We start from the raw sequence: 20,308 nt of genomic DNA, 5'->3' as shown, positions 1-20,308 counted from the left end.
CCTATGTATAGTCATGTAGAGTATTCAAAAGTAATGATGTAATGGTATGTAATTGTGGTGGAATGCTACTGTGTTGTAAGAAATGATAAGCTCGATGATCTTAGAAAAATATGGATAGATTTGCATGAAATAATGAAGAGCAAAATGAGCAGAACCAAGAGAATGTAGTATACAGTAGCAGTAATAGTTTTAAGAACAACTTTGAGTAAATAAGTCATTTTGACTATTATAAATACCCAAACTAAATACAAAGCATATATGAAGGAAAATGCTATCTGCATCCAGACAAAGAACTGATAAATAGAAGTATATATAGAATAATTATACATACACACACATACATACATACATACATACATACATACATACATACATATATATATGTTTGTATCTAATAGTAGTCATCTCGGGGGGGAGGAAAAAATTTACGTGATAACTTTTATATATTATGTTATTATATGTAATATATCCTACATTTTATATACTTTTATGTATTTTAAAGAAATAGCAAATTGGCCAAGGTTGGCACAGTGGATAGAGCACCGGCCTTGGAGTCAGGAGGACCTGAGTTCAAATGCGGGTCTCAGACCAGACACTTGACACTTACTAGCTGTGTGACCCTGGGCAAGTCATTTAACCCCAATTGCCAGAAAGAAAAAAAGACAGAAAGAAAGAAAGACAGACAGAAAGAAAAAAAGAAAGAAAGAGAAAGAGCGAGCAAGTTGTACATAATATATTTGTAGTTTCATGTGCAATTATCTTTTTTATTATACTATGTTATGAAAAAGTTTGTTCTATTCCATAAATCAAAAATAAAATAAATAATTTTTTAGAAATTAATGAATCAAGACATTTTAAAAACTAATTGATAATACTGAATGTGTTAGATTACTTTGAGATTTCAGTTGACCATATTCAACAGAATATTAAAAACATTAGAAGGAATTTGTACAAATTTAGGCTTTGAGAACTTTGAAAAGCAGAATCAGCTTTTTTTCCCCCTTCTATTATGTTTAGCTGACAGTGAATTGATGGTCCCAATTAATTTTGAACTTCCCTTACTAGTTTTCCAAATTTGGGCAAGATTCATCAAGTTTTTCACAGATATGGATGACTATCTCTAAATGGGCTATAATACAGACTTTTTTTATCCCTCATGTTCCCCTATCCCCACCCCCATTCCCTACATACATATCCTTACCCTTGTCTAATTTTGCCTTCATATTCTTTTTACAGAGCCTGGATTCCTTCAGAAAATATACAAGATATCACAGTTAACATACATCGGTTGCATGTGAAACGCAGTATGGGCTGGAAAAAAGCATGTGATGAGCTGGAGCTACATCAACGCTTCCTGCGTGAAGGAAGATTTTGGAAGTCTAAGAATGAGGATCGAGGTGAAGAAGAAGCAGAGTCCAGCATCTCCTCTACCAGTAATGAACAGGTAAGTCCTACTCTCATCAGAAACTACAAGTCATTGTTAAATGTGAAAATATTTGAGTGCATATTCTGCCCCGTAAGGAACAGAACCTGGGTCATATTTTTCCATTTCTTAACCATGTTGTAAATTGCTATGCAAAAATAAACAGTAGCACACATTGTTCTTGTCTGCTCCTCACCCCACAAACCAAAGAGCCTTAAAGTGTGATCCTCCCAGGGAAGAGGAAGTAAATTAGTCACTTTGGGATATGCATTATTTTTTCAGATCTTTCAGTTGTAAAGCACATGGTGCTCCAAGACAGGTAATTTGCTAATCAATGTCATGTGTCCCAGGAGTACTAAGTCAGAAGCAAGTAGTTTATTCCTTTCTCACCCCTAGGTCAGTATTTGCAGCCAAGATGAAGTACTTCACAGTATTGAAATAATACCTATTATTTTTATGTGTTCACAGCTGAAGGTCACTCAGGAACCAAGAGCAAAGAAAGGGCGACGTAATCAAAGTGTGGAACCCAAAAAAGAGGTAAGTTACCCTGACCTCCTAGTGTCCAAGTGGCGGTTGATCCAGAAAAAACCTTTTCAAAGTCATGGACAGAGTGGTTCCTCCTGTGGATATTTGTGTAAAGCAATTGTCATCGTTGAATTAGTTACATCAACTAGATGTGAATGCTGTGTTATCCCCTTTCACATCTTACACCACTGCTAGAAATAAAAGAGGATGATATCACAGGTAAAAATTTCCACTTGATTAAAGCATCACTAACTCCTGTGGTTAAGGGGGAAAGGGCACTTTCTTTACCATATAACTTTACTTGGGAACTCTCTTTGTTGTACTATTCCTAGGACAAATAATGAAACTAATATGAATCAATGTGACATTTTAAAAGCCATTACTTTTTCAAAATGATAATCTTTTCATGATGAAATTCATGTGTTATTTAATGCAAGCTCTAGAACTGAGCATATAGGCCAGGTACATATTCAGTGAGAAGTGGTTGGGAATTTTAGCAAATTAACTAATAAATCTGGTCAAAACAAGTGATTTTTTTAAAAAATCAGTTATTGGTATGTAGAATAATTTTATATTTAAATATTTAAGCTTACAAGTATTCAGTTTTAAATTATATGACCCAAGAAACCCAGCAATCAAGTTCCCTTTTACAGTAACTGATTCTTTAATTGTGCTAATTATGACAGTTGTTTGTTACATGGCTATTTATATTTATTACTGAACTTATATGTTAACATAGTTCACTCTTTATTCTTGTATCTGAGATGTGTTGCCTTTTTGTCATTGTAGATAATGCCTAGTTTTTTTTTTTATTTTTCCCCTCCAGGAACCAGAGCCTGAAACTGAAGCTGTAAGTTCTAGCCAGGAAATTCCCACAATGCCTCAGCCAATAGAAAAGGTTTCAGTCTCAACTCAGACCAAGAAGTTAAGTGCCTCTTCTCCAAGAATGCTGCATCGGAGCACACAGACCACTAATGATGGAGTGTGTCAAAACATGTGCCATGACAAATACACCAAAATCTTTAATGATTTCAAAGACCGAATGAAATCTGACCACAAACGAGAAACTGAAAGGGTTGTACGAGAAGCACTGGAGAAGGTAATCCTTTCTTTCACATCTGATTGGTATCATTTGTTTTCAGAAAATGTTGCTGAGTAGATGAACACCATTTCCTGTGGTGGCTGAACTACTTGTATATACTCACCATCTGGGCCACAGATTTACAGTTATGAATATCACCTACTTAGGACTTTTTTATACTAGACTTCCTAATAATTTTATACTCCTGATTTCTTATTAGATGTTCATGAAATCAAGAAGATAGCATTATTTGGGTAATAGTGTATGGATTCTGTTTGCCGAGTTGTATAACCAGTGTCAATGTTAACTGACATGTTTGGGGCTTGATTTTTTTCCTATTAGCTGCGTACTGAAATGGAGGAAGAAAAAAGGCAAGCTGTAAATAAAGCTGTGGCCAATATGCAGAGTGAGATGGACAGGAAATGTAAACAGGTAAAAGAAAAGTGTAAAGAAGAATTTGTAGAAGAGATTAAGAAGCTAGCAGCACAGCACAAGCAGCTGATTTCCCAGACCAAGAAGAAGCAATGGGTAAATATTCATTATAGTATTTTTCATCTTTTTATTGAAAATCTACCTGTCATACCTAATACTGGCTAAAAGTAACTCTTCTGTGGTGCATTTGGGAATTGCAGTGCTGAATTGATCAGTTTCATCTTTTCCACAAACTTCCTTTTGTCAATCATTTGTTTAAAAATCAGTTTAATTATTTTACAATTGCACTTCTTACAGTCTCTCACTCCACTACTTAGTATCCAGTAGTGTCTCCTTGTTTTACATTGATTTGTCTTATCTCACAATATCTGACAATAACGATATTATATACTTCTCCTATATCCCTTACTGTGTTGAATATAGAGTAGACTCTCAGTAATTATTTATTGAGTGAGAAAACACAGTTTGCCTGCAACTTCCAAATTTTTATTGCCTTAAGTTTATTTCATTTCTTGAAGTTTTGTTGCCACTTTCTTTAATTCATCTTGCTCACTTTCAGCTTCTGTAATCTAAGGGGGAATATTTTAAAATATTTCATAAAATCTTTATGAAAAGTGAATATTGAAAATTAGTTTAAAGGAAAGATTTGACAAGCAGATAAAGGAAGCCTACCGAGACACAGCTGTGGAGACAGGTTAGTGAAAAAACTGAGGGGGTGGGGGATGAGCAAAAAGAGCAAGATGGGGGCTAGGAAGCAGGCAGGATGCTTGGAAGCTTGGCTGTCATAACAGTTCTGACTTCTTGCAGGGATGGGGGTAAGAAAGAATGGACCCAGTAATCTTAAAAGATGATGACATTCAACAGGCTAATCAGAAGAAGGAGATCCCCAACAGTAACTGAAGAATCAGGGAAAAGGAAGGCTTGAAAAGAAAGAAAGAAGACTGGTGTTCTTCACTGTCTGGTAGTAAGATATCCAGGAAAGATGCTAGACAAATATTAAAGTAGAGAACTTGAGTAGATGCATGTCAGGTACTTAGACATAATTCCTGAAATAGATAAGTACTACCAATGAAGTATACTGAGACACCCTTTAAGAAGAAAAATAAGATAGATGAGATGTTCCTCCCTAGGATTCTCTCTGAGACACAGAAAGATATCAAGGGAGAAAAGAACCCAAGGAACTCCAAGTGTAGTTATGAGAGAAATAATGGCTTTCCTAAGGTTGGAACTGCTGACGCTAGAGTATGATCTCTTAGATTTTGTAAGTGGAAGGTCACTGGAAAATTTCAAAAGAACAATTTTATTGGAAGAAAAAACTAACCAAAATCAAGACAAAACTTAGAAAATTGAGCTTTTAAGTAGCCAAATATAATCAGCAGGTTCAAGAACTTAAGAAGTATACTGGAACCTTACTCTGATGATATGCTTAGAATCTGTGTTGTGTGGCTGGCTTCTTTATAGATGTTTTGTCATCTAAAAGTTCAATTCTCTTGGCTAGGTTGGCCTGAATTAATGTTATAACAAGTCACAGTATAGTGAGGCTCTGAAGTATTTGGAAGGATAAAATTTGGATGGGTTCTTTATTTAATCTACATAAATGATACACGTGGTTACCAAATACCACTATATTCTAAGAAACACTCAATTGGAGGATGTGCTTATGAAATAAGAACTGAATCATCAGGCTTTTTTGACATGGGTAAATAGTTGGAATATATAAGCAGGTTCATAGTAAATTGGAGAAATATAAATTGCTTCATTAAAACAGTATGTACTAAGTGAATCACATTGGAAGCAGTATTTATGTTAAGGCTTACAAGCCAAAATTAGTCTGTTTGCTAAGCCCATTGGCAAATAGGAACTGGTCCTGACAGAAAGAAAAAACCTAACCTTTTCAGGTTTAAAAAATTAGTTCAAAAGTGATTAAGTTATTTAGTATGATACTTGTAAGTCAACAAGAGTTTAGTTTTTTTAATTGTATGAATTTGTTACTTAGAAACATTTTAGGGGTTTTTTTAAAGTTCATTAGGATGTTGTTGTTTTGACCTCGGTAAAAGTATTTGTTTTTTAAATAAACTTCACTTTTTAAAGCCTTTACTTAAATTTTTCTGTATGCTTGGGCAGCTGCCATTCACTACTGGGTTTATTTGTACATGTATACCTTAGCATTTCTTAATACTGTTCTTTTTCCTTTCACTTAAATAAAGAGAAAAGAAATATACCAGGTCAGATTTTGGCATTTCAGTTAGGTGTGTCACACAGTTTACATCTACATGAAGAGATTGTAGCCAAGGCTTAAAGGAGACACTTAATGAAGAAAACTATAGGGATTCTCCAAGTATCTGTCTTGCCCTCCTAAGTAATATACTTCCTTCCCCACCCATTTCAACCTCAATCCCCTGACCCAGCAGATGTGAAACTGTTTAGAGGACTGACTAACACGCCATATATAATCTACATAAATAGTTCTTGTTCATGGTGCTTTTCAGCTGATGTTTCTAATGACTTCTATAAGTTTGTGAAATCCAGGAATAGGGATCTCTAGAAAATACTTGTTGAGAACACTAGTATAAGTTACTTCCTTGTAGCTGAATTTGAGGGAAAACAAAGGAGAGTACTAACATGTAACTTTTGTAGTTTCTTTAAGGAAGCGATTATCTTACTTTACTCTTAAAATTGGGGGGGGATACTGAATTTCAGATTTTGAGTACCCTATAACTGTGATCAATATTGTCTTATAGGGTCCTGTTTTGCTAAGTGAATAAAGTGTAAACAGACCTTGTCTTCAGAAAAAGCAAAGTTCCATTCCTGAAATTTAAATGCCGTTCGAACTTTGGTTTAATGTCCTCCCATCATCACAAAAGGTGCTACCTCATCATGGTTTTGAAAACTACTTTTGGCAGTTTTGCCATATGCTCCTTTGTTCTTCATCTTCTTTTCTTAAGAATGTATTCTGTGCATTACATTTATCTTGTTATTTAGGTTTAAAAAAAAACCTAACCGAAAAATTTTAAACTCCTATTATCCAGTACTATGTGGGTAACTGGATGTACAAATTCTTCAGGATAAACTTGGATATCACAGAATGGTAGATTGCTCCCCAAAGGTTGAATGATCTTTATTTTACAGAAATCCCTTGGTCAAACCTCTAGTTTTACAAAAGTGAAAAACCAAGATCCTAAGGTGAACACTGGCTAGCTGAAGCTAGCTAGTGAGTAGTAAGTAGTAGAGCTGGGAATCCAACCTAGGTCCCACTACATAAGGCTACCTTGCATCTTTTTAGTAGAATGACCTTTCACTTGCTAGAATATTACCAAGAATATGCAGAATACAGTACTCAGTTTTCTAGATTTGGCTATAGTAAGGACTAGAGATGGTTATCTCTTATTTCTGTCTTGGGTGGAAATCATTATCTAATAAACTATTTCCAGTCATACAAGTAAACTGCTGTTCTACATAAATTGATGGCAAGTTGGATACTTTGGGAGACAAGTTAATGTTTTATCAGGTCCAAGGATATCAGTTTGTAAGTGTTGACTTGAATGCAGTAATAAACTCTGTACCTTGGTGGAGTTGCTCCACTTTAAAAATTATCTAATTTAAGTACCAGTTATTCAACTAAGATTTATTATTAGCACCAACTTTATGCCTACTGAAGTGCTTTGGAAAAGGAGAAATATAAAAGATATGGCCCTTGCCTTTTGGTGGAGGTGTATGAAGAGTTAAGCAGTGCATCAGAAAGTATGTTCTGTCAGCATCTGGTCAGAAAATGATTGCTTAGAGAGGGCTTGAGTTCATTAGGGGAGAACTCCTAGAAAGACGTAATTTTTTAAAATTAAATTTTACTTTTTTTTGCATTTATGAGCCAAGTTGGGAAGTATGTGAGAGACATGGTTTGGAAAGAAAGGGGGAGGGTATTTCCGCCATAGAAAAATCTAAGTAAAACATAAAAGAGCCTAATGAAAGAACTGTATTAATACATATTAGATAAGGTCAGCATGGGCTTCCATATTGATGGTACATCTTAAATACTAGACAACGAGGAAGTTAGGATGACAACTCCTGTTCTACATCAGGGAAATAAAAAAATTGAAGTGGTGTTAAAGAAAGATTTTGCTTGTATTTGGGAAAATAAGAATAACTAGAAGTAAGACCAAGGAGTAACTTATTCATATGATAGCATAAGAATGAGAGATCATTCCATTATTGCCAATAGAAATATAGAGCACAAAGTAGTTAATTATGGGGGTTTTCCTAAGGATCCTTTTTTTTTTAAAACATTGTTCATACAAAAAGAAAATTAACATTTCTTGCCTCTGTCATTATCGGTTGTTGGCCTTTGGTATTCAGGAAAATGCAAAGATGTAATAGGGGATGGATAAGCAATATTATCAGCTTACTACAAGGATAAATGGCGGTCATTGACAAAAAGATCTTTATTTCAAAATTTTGCAGGTAAGTCCATCAAGTGCCCAAATTTGAGTTAGTAAGGCAGGGTTTGACTTAGGATAAGAAGGAACTTCCCAGTCATTAGAGCTGTCCCAAAATGAAACGGGCTGCATTATTTTAAGAAGATAATCACTAGTGATATTCAAGTGGGAATAGGGTATTGTGGAGAGGATTCACGTTTTAGATGCAAATTAGACTACATGATTTCTTAGGACCCTTCCGACTTTCAGATTCTGTGAAATTGGTGCAGACACAGCAAGTGTTCAGGTATTAGTGATGGTGCTAGTTTAACTTGTGGAAAGGTTTTTTAAAGTTTCCAAAGCATTTAGTGATCTGTTTTCACTAGTCTTCCTCTTGCTTCATAGCTTAAAGCAAGGAGGCATAAGATTTAAGTTTTGTTAATCCCTTCCTTGACTAGATCATTTTGGAAGCATTGATCACAGGTTCTTTGGCTTATGGCTCCAGAGCTGAAAGTGACCAGAGGGGGGCATCATTTCCATTTCCTTCATTTATAGATAAGGAAGCCAAGGTCAGGAGAAGGAAGTGATTTGTTCAAGGTCACATGGGTAGTAAGAGGTAGAGAGCAGAAACCAAATTCCAGTTCAGTGCCTTCTAGGTCTGTGCTCTTCCCACCGCCCCATGCAGCAGCTGCCGGTGCCTAAAGCTCAAATTGACTTGTTAATTTGTCTCATTAAATGCAGAAGATGGGCATATTCAACGTAGAAACCAAACTAAAATGAGCCAGGAGGAGGTTTAGTTTCTCAGGCTTCATGTCCCAGGCTGCAATAATCATGCTTCCCGGCTTGTTCTCCCTAGTGCTACAACTGTGAAGAGGAAGCCATGTACCATTGCTGTTGGAATACATCCTATTGCTCGATCAAGTGTCAGCAGGAACACTGGCATGCTGAACATAAACGCACCTGTCGCCGAAAAAGATGAAAGCTGTATTCCTCCTCCTCCAGAGAGAGAGAGAGAGTGAGAGAGAGAATCACCCCGATGATTGCTATTCTCAGACAAAGCGGTTTTTGTTTCCAAGAAGCCAAAATTGTTTAGAATTTGCTTCCCATTTTGCACCAGCCTTTAAACACTTTTCGTGAAGAAATTTTGCACAGTAGTTTAAATCTTCTGTTCATGCTCCTCCAGATTTTGTCAGTAAGTAAGATTAACATCAGTGGAGGGTATTTTAAGGGTTATTTTAAATGAATTTTAATTGAGGATTTGTTGCATTTTCAGCAAATTTTAAAACATTTTTAGGTTTTACAGAGATTTTAACCTTTAAACAACAGATCTTTAAAAAAAAACAACAGGTGAATACAAGTGAGTTTAACAAAGAAACATTTAAAATAGATCTGAATGTAAGAAATATAGAACTGTTTCAGAAATAAAACATACTACCTTGATGTAACATTTATTTCTTAACCTTGTTGAGCTGGTTTTGTTCAGCTTAATTTACTGTTTAAAGGCATTATCTATTGGTTATGCCAGTGGGTATATGATTGAATTTAGGGAACAGGGTTGACACAGCAGGTGCTAGTCCTGCATATTTTTTCTTAAATATTTCCCAATTGTGTTTTTCATTATTTCTTTTCAATATATAACTTTTATAACAAATTATTAGCTTTGATCTTGTAGTTTAAAATTGCAGGGAACTGGGGTAATCTTTTACTGAGCTGGATCTTAGAAAAAATGAATATTTAAATTTTAAAGTTTGCACATTTCATTCTTGTCCTAACATGAGTGCTTGTAACAAAACAAGGAAAAGCCAAAAACTACCTTTATTCATACATGAAATTTTAGATGAGGCATACAAATTTCTTTAATGCTTCCCTTCCCTCCCCAAATATCATCTGACTGCCTATTATCTGGTGTCACCTAGTCCATTGTAAGTTAATACTCAAAGGAAAGAAAGCACTTAAGTGTCACAGAAGCCGTTATGTTTGTAGTAATGGGTCATTGCCTGTTAATGAGCTCCATCACTGTACACAGAATGAAGAATAATGCATGTTAATTTTCTTGTATTAAAGATGCCGTGATTTGTAAAAAGTCTGTATTTTGAGGAATGTCTGGATTAAGAAGCATTACCAATAGGAATGGATCGATAGTTGAATAATGAGTTTTTTTATACATAGATATATAAATCACATCCAGTAAAACTTACTTAAATTTCTTTTCTTTCAAAATGTCTCATAATTTGTTTTTTCAGAGGCTGATTGATCTTAGACCAAGTCAAATTCCCTTTATCATCTAGCTATTTTTTGAGAAGTTAGAGGAATAATTTGTAAATATTTATTTAGATCTTTGATATTTATTAAAAGCAATTACACACAATGGAAGTGAAAGAATAAGGAGAAAAGCCTTTTAAAAAGTTTTCTCTGGGTTTTGTCAGGGTCACTCTAAATATAAAAATCTAACTAAACCTTCTGTGAAAAAAACATCCAAACCTAATGTTGTTGCAGATGGTGGTGACACAAGTTAATTGACCAGCGACTGCCAAATAATGCAAAATATTTTGCAGAGACTACATAGCAGCCCCATTCAAAACAACATACTAAATTACACAGTGACTTGCTTTATTTCTCGTTTCTGTGTAATTAATCCATGTTGCCATTGTGCTGTGGCACTGGTGAGGTCCATCATAGCTGAAGAAAATTAATCTTGTTCAGTTATTTTACAAATTCCCAAACTTCGATCCACCCCTATGAAAGCAAGTTATTGTGGAAATATTTTTGGTGTAAAATCATTCCAGAGTATGTACTATTTAACTGATAGCTGCATGAAAGTAAGATTTCGTGTTACTTTGGCTTTTTCGTCTCTGTTGACACGGTTGCACATTTCCAAGTTACTACAGCGTGAAAACTGTGTGTTAAAAAAAAAAAACAAAAAAAAACAAAAAAAGACATTGTGGCCTGGTTTTGTATAAGTTTTAGGTAAAATTACAATTGATTGTTTTAGGAATCATTATTAAAAATTAATTTTCTGCAAATCATAAAGCTATATTACGGTGTTGAGCTTAGCCACTATGCACATTGTAATTATTCATTGTGGCTGTCCAGTTCTATGATGCATTCTGGCATTTTGTAAGCTGCTCTGACTAGCAATATATAGAGTCATTTAATGTGTTAACATTGGTTAATAAATGTATTTAAAAAAAAATCACTGGCTTAATAAAGTGTCAATCTAGTCCAGTCCCCTGCATCTAAATACAACTGCAGCTGAATGTTGATTCTGTACTATGGGTCATTCATTGGCAACCATTTTCCTTATAAAAGAATAATTTTATTAAAGTAATTCTCCTACAAGCAACATTTATTTAAATTGAAATTTCATTCACGATTTTTTAAAAGTTGTATTTTGTACTGTGGTTAACAAGAGAGGTGTGATATCCATTTGAGGAACCTGATAAATTTAATACATGGCCATATTTGGATTTTTCCAGCTTTTTCAGGAAAACTGACTGTATTTGGTCAATAAAACTGTCTATATTTAAGAAAGTTGGTCTGGTTTCTGCATCATGCAAAACTGGGCAAACACTTTAAAATGTATGTTAGCAAAGAATTCAGCTAAAAGCTTTTTTTTTCCAATTCTTTAATTTGACACTCAATGTTCTATTGACTATTTAACTAAGGCACAACAAATTTGAATCACCTGCCATGTGACCTTACTTTAAGTCACTGAGATTAGAACATTGTGATTTCAGCTAGAAAACAGAAATGCTTATTCTTTTAGGAACTGTGCTGTCATTGAAATTTGCTAACAAGTATATATGGGATATGTTCACATATATGTATTTGCGTCATTTCTTGGGCCATACGCTTTCCTCTTCTTCACCCTGCTACTCTCATCCACAGGTGGAGGAGATCCCATTGACCCAAAGGGAACTCCAGCTGCAGGACATGTCCAGAGAGGAAGGAAAATCCTCATTGTAATCACTTCCAACATTCAATGTTTGACCATTTCTCTGTGGATCTCTATATAGTGTGTGTCACAAAAAAGAGAGAGAGAGAGAGAGAGAGAGAAAATATCAAAAAGCGAGAATTTATTTCTTTGTAAATTGAATATGAAACAAAACTATCTTGGATTTTTACTGTATTAAGCATTTGTTATTCCATTTTAAGAAATAATGTTCCTATAGCAGTATCTTTATTTGCTTTTATGCTGTACATATGCTCCACTGGAGCATGTCAGACATGATGACTAGTGGATCCCGTCTTTTTCTTAATCTAGTGGTGCTCTTACTTTCAGCTCACCAGTCCCAAATGTTGGTAGTTCAGTGTCAGACTCCACAGCATTAAAAAGTAGTTTACCTGGTCCTTACCTGCTGCTTTGTGCATGTTTCTTGTCCTGTAAGCATACATCTCTGAAAGACAAAAATAGTTGAGTTCTGAATACTGGTTTCTCGGATTACCAGAGGAAATGAGGTTGCGACATTGTTAATAAAATCATTTAAATTACCCTATTACGACTTTGTCAGTCAAATAGCATTTATTAGGTTGGTACCACATACTAGGCACTGTGTTAAGCACTGGGAATACAAAGAAAAGCAAAAATAATCGTCAAGCTAAGCACATTTTTTTAAGTGACAGTTGCCACAAACATAGAGATATGTCCTGGGCTCATACAGGAGCACAATGCTCTAAAATAACAGTTTACCAAATTGAGGAATTTTCTTAAATTTTGGCAAATTTATATTAAAAAGTCCATGTGTTATTTGGCCAAGTATGACTGAAATGTGAACTCTTTCATTTCCATGCTACAAAAGCAGGAAAAAGTAATAAAAAGAAAAAATTCCACTACCTGAAACAAGGCCAGACTGTATTAATAAGTCATTTAAATCATAGGATTTCTTTTAGAACAGCCGTTTTACTTAAATAGCTAAAATTAAATTAATAATATTGTCTTATAGATGTCCTGCTTAATGATTTTTAGTTATGTAGAAAATCCCAATTTAAGTAGGGCAGGTGGCATTGGAATTATTTTATATGAAAACAGGTGTTTATGGAAGTTCTTATATAGATAAACAATATATTTGCAATTTGCTTTATACTACTAATTAGCTTAGTTATCACATTTTTTAAATAGTACAAATTCAATTCAAAATGACTACTTTTCAGGGAACTTAACATTCCACAAAGACAAAGTAATTTCTAGAATCTAGTCAGGATGACAAATTGCTAATAATAGGGGTTCCAGAGGGCACAAGTAACAAATAGGGAAGACTGGGATAGAAATACCCCAGGAATGAGCCTGAGGAAGTAGGAAGTGATGCTTAGAATAGGGGGCTTTGCTTGGGCAGCTTATAACTGAATCACAAAAATTCCAAGTGGAACTATCATCTGTCAGATTCCTATGCCCTTTATAATATTAAATCCAATAATAATATTAAATCTCAGTCCCTGAGAGAAATGTGGAACACTGGGAGAGAAGACTAGTGTGGAATGTTCAGTGGCAGAGCAGATGTCTGGTCCAGGGTCTCTTGCCTGATGATCAGGGTAGGAGTCGCTGAGGTCCTGGCACCAAATTGTGGACAAAGGGCAGAGGCATGTTAGATAAATATACTCACCTTCAGCCCGGTCAGCATTGCCCAGAATTCCCATGTAAACCAGCCCCCATCCAAATGATTAACAATTCTGAACTAATGAAGTCCAAATAAATGTTTTCACCATATATACCCTAAACTGTTGAAGCAACAAGACGCCATGATGTGGAATGGAACGTACTTTATTTAGGACTTGATAGCTTATTCATTCAACCAGAATAGAGTGCAAGGCACTATGCTCAATTTCAAGGGATATGCAATGCTAGGAGTTCCAGCTATGAAGAAACTTAGACTCTAGTAGCGGAAATAAGACAAGTGTACAAATCTAGGTCCTGTGGAGGCTCAGAGGAGGAAGAGGAGAGAGGGGAGGTTCCATGAAGGAGATGGCTTTGAAATGAATTACTAGAGTTCCTTTCTGTTGAATAGAAAAGGACTCAAGTGGATATACCAGGTGTGAGGAACCTGTGTCCCTTTAAATCCTCAAGTGTGGCCCTTTGACTGAATCCAAACTCTTTAAAACTTGGACTCAGTCAAAAGGCCACACCCGAGAACTTAGACGGCCACATGTGGCCTTGAAGCCACAGGTTCCACACCTGCCAATATACCTTAGGGAAGTGGGAAAAGAGGAGGTACACAGGCAGGACTAGAAGTATGTAATCATGATATTCTGTATCCCATGGTATATGTTTAGGTAGTGAGAGAGATACCTGGAGGGACAAGAGTTGGACCCAGATGGTGAAGAATCTTCCACGTTAGGCTGAGATGTGGACTTGACTTATTAGGTAGTTAGGAACCTTGAGCAAAGGGACATTACCAAACTGCTTTGAGATTAATTTATCCATGGTATGTATGATGAAATGAACAAGAGGGAGACTTGGGATCTATTGTTATATTGCAGCTGTGATATGACCTGAAGTAGTATAGTTGTAGTGGAAAGGGAAAGGATGGGATGGAAGTTAAGAAGTATTTCAAAGTAGGATTAATAGGAATTGGTGAGAATTCAGAGAAAGGAGTCATAGGAAAAGGAGGATCCAAAGTTAATGGTAAGTTAATTGAAGTTTTCATCCAGGTTTGTCACAGAAAGGGTAAAGGAGGAAGATAGAAACAGCATGGTTTACTGGAACAGGCAGGACTAAAAGTCAGGGAGCCTCCCAGCTCTGCTGTTAAATAGATGTATGACCTTCAACAAATCTTTTAATATATTCAGTTATTGGTTTCCTCTTCAGTAAAATGAGGTTGTTCCAGATGATCTTTAAAAGCTTTTTCTAATTCTAACACTCCATGATGAATCTGATTTTCATTCAATGAGTTTAAGGTGCTGAGGGCATCCAGATAGTGATATCCAACAGAATTAGAAATTAGTAACTTGAGCTAAAGACAGGGGTCAAGACTGGATACAGAGATTCAGAAATCATTTGAATAGTGATAATTGAAGCTGTGGGAGTGGATAAAATCACAAATTGTGCTGGTGTAGTGAGAATGTTCAGTAATCATTCCTTTTTTCAGATACATTTAATCTTTCTCTGTCCGTTAATTATTTTCAGTGCACTTCAATCTTTAAGAAAAGCCTATGTTCAGAAAGTTATGTAACACTGATTAGCACCAGCTCTTCAAAACCCCTTGATTCCACCTTTATCATAGTGAAAAATGAGCTTTCCAAAGCCACCAATGACCTTTTCATTGCCAAACCTAATGCCTTTTTTCTCAATCCACAACCTTCCTGCATTTATTTATTTGGGTAGTATTTGACTCTGTGCCTCCTGCACTCCTACCAAAAAGAGAAACAAAGAATAAGAATTGCAGCATCTCAGAGAACATTTAGACCAACCCATCCCTAAGTGACCATCCCCTCTGCAATGAAGGCCAGAGATGATTCCATCTTGCCTTTGCTCTGAGACCTTTGAAGAGAGATACACAGCAGCTTCCTGCATTTTTGGACAGATTGACTCGTTTGCAGGTTTGCTTCATTACTAACACAATGTTCCTTTTACTGTGCCCTGGGACCAAGCAAAATGAAGCCTTCAACCATTAAACACGCACACACACACACACACACACACACACGCACACACACACACACACACACCCTCCTTAAGTCTAGCTAAACATTCATTTGTCGTGACCTTGAGACTTCTCACAATACTAGTTGACATCTTCTGGATGTTCTCCAGTTTATTAGTGTCTCTTTGGAAAAAAAAAATGTCTGGCATTGGAATTAATAAATTAGAAATTGTGTTTTTTGAAAAAAGCTTTATGTAGTAGAGATTCACAGTTTAGTATGCACTCCCCTTTTCTTTCTCTTATTTGTGTGGGGAAATGTCAGTGTTTCTTGATGTTTTCTCAAGTTCCTACTAACAAAAAGGAAAAATGTTTTGAAGTGATGTTCAGAATTGAATTCAGTACTCCAGATGTGATCTGACCAAGACAGGGAACAACAGTGCTATTATCTTTGTAATCCTGGACACTTTTTGTTCAGCTTTTTCAGTCGTGTCAGACTCTCTATGACTCCATTTGGCATAATCTTGGTAAAGATACTGGAGTGGTCTATCATTTCCTTCTCCAGCTCATTTTACAGATGAAACTGAGGCAAACAGGGTTAAGTCCTTTGCCCAGCATCACATAGCTAGTAAGTGTCAGAGGCCAGATTTGAACTTGGGAAGATATTCTTCCTGACTTCAGACTCTATAAACTACACCACCTAAATCCTAAATCCTAAATCTCCCCCTTTTTTTAAATGCAGCCTGGAATTGCATTAGCTTCTAGGCTACCATACCACACTAGTGACTCATCTGAGGTCACAATTCACTAAAACCTCCAGATCTTCTTCAGATAAAGTGCTGGATGGCCTTGCCTCAGCCATCTTTTACTTGTGAAGTAGATTTTTTTTTAAGTATTAAGACTTTACATTAAGTATTTACACTTTAAAGTATTAAGATTTAATTTATTTACCCTGTTGAGATAGGATCTTTTTGGATCTTGACTGTCATCTAGTGTTAGCTATTTCTCCTACCTTTGTGCCCTCTGCAAATAAGATTTAACTCTGTCATCTATGCCTTCATCTAAGTCATTATTTTAAATTTTTTTTTTGTTTAAGTTTTGTTTAATTTTGTTTGGTTTGGTTTTTTGTTTGTTTATTTTTGTTTGTTTAATTGTTGACCAAGCAGAGATCCCTGGAGCACTTAATGAAGGTCTTCTTTCAAAATTGACACCGCATCATTAATGACTGTTTTGAGGGGGCTATCCACTCAGCCAGCTGTAAATTCACTTGGCTGCAATAGTCTCTAGTCCACATCTCTCCATCTTGCTCAAAAGTATAATATGAAAGAATGTGTTTAAAATCTATGTGAAATATCTGCAGCATTCCTTTGATCTACCAGTGTAGTAACCTTGTGGAAATAGGAAATGAGGTTATTCTGGCATTTCCTAAGATTTATAGCAATGAACATCTTAGAGGCCATCTAGTCTACCCCCTCATTTTACCAAAGATGAGGGAACAGAGAGCTAGAGAGGTCACATGCCTTACCCAAGGTCACAAACAGCACACAATAGAGGTGGGTTCGAACCCAGGTCCTCTGGCTCCAGAGACAATGTTATTGCTACTGCAGCATACTGCCTGTTCTTAATGAAACCAAAATGGGTCTTTGTGACCACTGCTGCATTTTGAAGATGTTCACTAATGCTCTCATTCATTGACAACAGCTCATCAATTACATCCACCAATTCCATCTAGAATATAGTTCCATCTACACTCATGAAGTTCTGGGTGGGCCTTTGACTTGAACTCCTCAAGGTCATTAAGGTGCTCTTACTATCTCAATATTTACATTGGATATCAGTTCTCTGTTACCTATTTTTTGTTTTGCCTTTTTTTTTAATCCAAAGACCATTTTCCATTTTGTAGTATAAACAGAAGCAAGTAGGCTAGATGTCTGACTTTTCTCCACCCTTAGTTATCATCATGCCCGTCACTCCAAGCAGTAGTCTTCTTTTATTCTCTCCCCGCCAGTGTAGTTTTATAAAAACAAAGCAACAAACAAATCTTAGCTTTCCTGAACAGTCTCAGCTCATTCTGAATTTTCTCACAAGACTATGCTGTACTTTTCTGTATATGTTCCATTACTGACTCTTGCTTCCGTCTTCAAAATCTAAATTGGTCAGTGAATTCCCTATATAGTCACATCATTCTCTTTAATCAATTTCCTCATCAAAATTGTTTCTTTTGTATTTTTGGAATTTCATTGTTGAGGGCATCCCATCTCTTGTGGGCTGACTTTATAGAATCTTAGTCCACTGTTTCCTACCTATCTTTTCTCCCTAAATCCTAACAACAACAAAAAAATCATGGGAGACTAGACACTTCTTACCAGAATTCGTGTCATTTCCACCCCTAGCATTGGTTTCTTCTTGTTGGTGAGAATCATATCCAGCATAGAATTTGCCTTTGTTAGTTCCTCCAATATTAAATGAAGTCAAGAAGCTCTTAGCTGCTGTTTTTGACAAAAGGGGGTGTTCCAGAAGCTGTCTAGATACCTGAAGTCTCCCATCACTTCTACTGATCTCTGTACCAGGTTTGTGATCAGCGCCCTGAAATTTTCTATTTCATCTTTCCATTCAAGTGGTCTCTAGTAGACTTTGCAGACTCACTCACCTTATTTCCCTGCTCTGGTTCTTAGATTTTCTCTCATCGTACTCTACTTCACTTTTTTCTGCCCTCTGTCCTTTGAATGTCATACCGTTTTAAAGCCATATTCTAGGAATGGGTCTCATCCTGCCAATTCTCAATGAAACCTACACAAGGTCAGATTTGCCCTTGCTTTAGGAGTCCTACCTGATCTTGTTATCCATATTTGTATGGATTCTGAGGTTACAAGTTTACGAACTGGCTTCTTTTTTTGGATGTTGTCCCTTCTGAACTTTTGAGCATCTTGCAGCTATTCTTTCTACTTTGTAGCTAAAGTGTATACTGGTTACACAGAGAGTTTTCTCTTTTTTCTTTTCAGTTTAGAGCCTTTTGTTGAGATTTGTAAAACTCCAGGCAAATACGTTATCCTTTTTAGGTGTACTCCCTCCCTGACCAGGAGTCTGTCATTCCTGTATTTTAAGCCATGGTTCTCTTTATTAGGCACAGTCTCTTCCTGTTCATTTCCAAAATGTCTTTCTCTTTGAATCCCTTTTCTTTGATGGAATGCAATCAAAACACCCCTTAATGTTCCTACTGTCTTTAGTTTCTTTCCCAAGAAAGCAATATTTAGCAATGCTTTCTTGGTTTCTTCTAGCATTATCATTTGTGCCTGAATGAATCCCCAGAATTAGGTAGTTGTCATCTGGAGTGATGTATTTTAGAAGGTTCTCTGTACATCCTTGAAACACACCCTAGAAAAACAGAATATTAGTGTTATTATCATGGCAACAAATAGCTCGACTAGGACTCACATTCAATAAAGAGTCCCCGGTCTGATATCACTCTTCATCTTACTCTGACACTTAATTGACCTCATCTGATAACATCCGTAGGTCTGCATTATCATTTCATTCCTTGTCAGCAGTTACTTTCTCTTCTGATCATTCAGCTTGTTGCTCTTGTAGGAGAACCTTAATTTTTTTCCCCTTTAGATCCAAGTTTTCAGTGATCCTTTTCTCCATTGTGTAACATTTTGCCAAATTCCAGCTCCTTTCAGGATTATCCTCTGCTTCTTCAGATAATGTTGCTTCTAAGTCTCCTCACTGAATCCTTTCTTCAGACTCTTTATGTAACACTTTCTTGTAACCTGATGACTAGAAAATGGAGGGGATTCCCCAAGGAAGGTAAGATCCACACGTTTGTTCTCAAGAAACTTTGAATAAGAAGAAAGTCCTACAGTGTGCTACTCGTCTCTGTTAATACTAGCTCACCTTTATATAACACTCTGAAAACTTATGAAAAAAATTCTTGGCATATACTCACGAGTTCAGTGGCACAAGCATTATTGTCTCCATTTTACAGGTGAAGAAATTGAAATTCAGAAAGATGAAGTGATATTTTCCTTGGTAACTTAAAGCCTCTTAAGTCGGGGTGGCCAGGCATCCAGGTGATTAGAGGGCCAGGCTTGGAGTCAGGAAGACCTGAATTCAAATATGACCTCAGATGCTTACCAGCTGTGTCACTCTGTGCAAATCACTTAACCTCTGCCTGCCTCAGTTTCCTCATAGGTAAAATAGGGAAAATAGCACCTGTGAGGATCAAATGAGCTAATTGTAAATTAGTGTCTGGCATAACATATAAATGTTAGTTATTTTCGTTACGAACACAAGGTTCCTGATTCCAAGTCCAGCGTGCTTTGCATTAGGCTTCATCATGTCTCTGGAAGGGTCATAGGATCAGAGTTCTAGAGCTAGAATAAACCTCAGAGATCATCTAGTTCAACTCCCTTATTTTACTGAAGAGAAAATTGAGGACTATAAAACTTGCCCAAGGTCACACAAGGAATATCAGAGGTGGGGTGTGAACCCAGGTCCCCTAACTCCAGAACCAAAAACTCCTTATCCTGAACTTCACTAAGCACTATTCTGAGTTTTTGAGCGTTCAGCACATGCCAAGCAATGCAGCATTATGGAAAGAGGGCACAATAGAAACAGGAAATAATAATGTCTGCATTCTCAATTAACATTAGTTGAACTGTGGAAACTGAAGAAAAAGGATTTGAAATGCTGACAGAGCATGACTTTTAGGTAAAGTAACCTAAGGTACACCTGGGTACAGAAGGAACTGACACCAAAGGAGCACAGAGTAGTACAGTAATAACATTTGTAAAACATTTTACCATTTTCACAGTGCTTTTACTTAGATGTCAAGCAATTCAAAGCGTGGGAGGTTGGGTGATAG

At 36.2% G+C, this 20,308-nt stretch overlaps 1 protein-coding gene across 10 annotated transcripts in view; it reads left to right on the top strand.

Annotated features, from left to right (window-relative positions):
* ZMYND11 (zinc finger MYND-type containing 11) overlaps positions 1-12,369 on the top strand; it is a 153,332-nt gene extending 140,963 nt beyond the window's left edge. For 7 of the 10 annotated variants that reach the window (XM_078152508.1, XM_020990352.2, XM_078152510.1 and 4 more), the window contains 5 exons: positions 1,237-1,444; positions 1,892-1,960; positions 2,775-3,047; positions 3,372-3,557; positions 8,727-11,401. In XM_078152508.1, the coding sequence (XP_078008634.1) occupies positions 1,237-1,444; positions 1,892-1,960; positions 2,775-3,047; positions 3,372-3,557; positions 8,727-8,849 (859 nt within the window). In that variant the 3' untranslated portion in view covers positions 8,850-11,401. The other 3 variants (XR_002325306.1, XM_020990353.2, XM_020990354.2) reach the window with 3 other exon arrangements.
* The last annotated feature ends 7,939 nt before the right edge of the window (positions 12,370-20,308 follow it).

This window comes from Phascolarctos cinereus, unplaced genomic scaffold, assembly GCF_003287225.1.
Source record: "Phascolarctos cinereus isolate Bilbo 61053 unplaced genomic scaffold, phaCin_HiC Scaffold_1;HRSCAF=81, whole genome shotgun sequence".
In the NCBI taxonomy this organism is placed as follows: domain Eukaryota; kingdom Metazoa; phylum Chordata; class Mammalia; order Diprotodontia; family Phascolarctidae; genus Phascolarctos; species Phascolarctos cinereus.
Note: the sequence above shows the minus strand (reverse complement) of the source record. Positions and strands in the feature narration are given on the sequence as shown.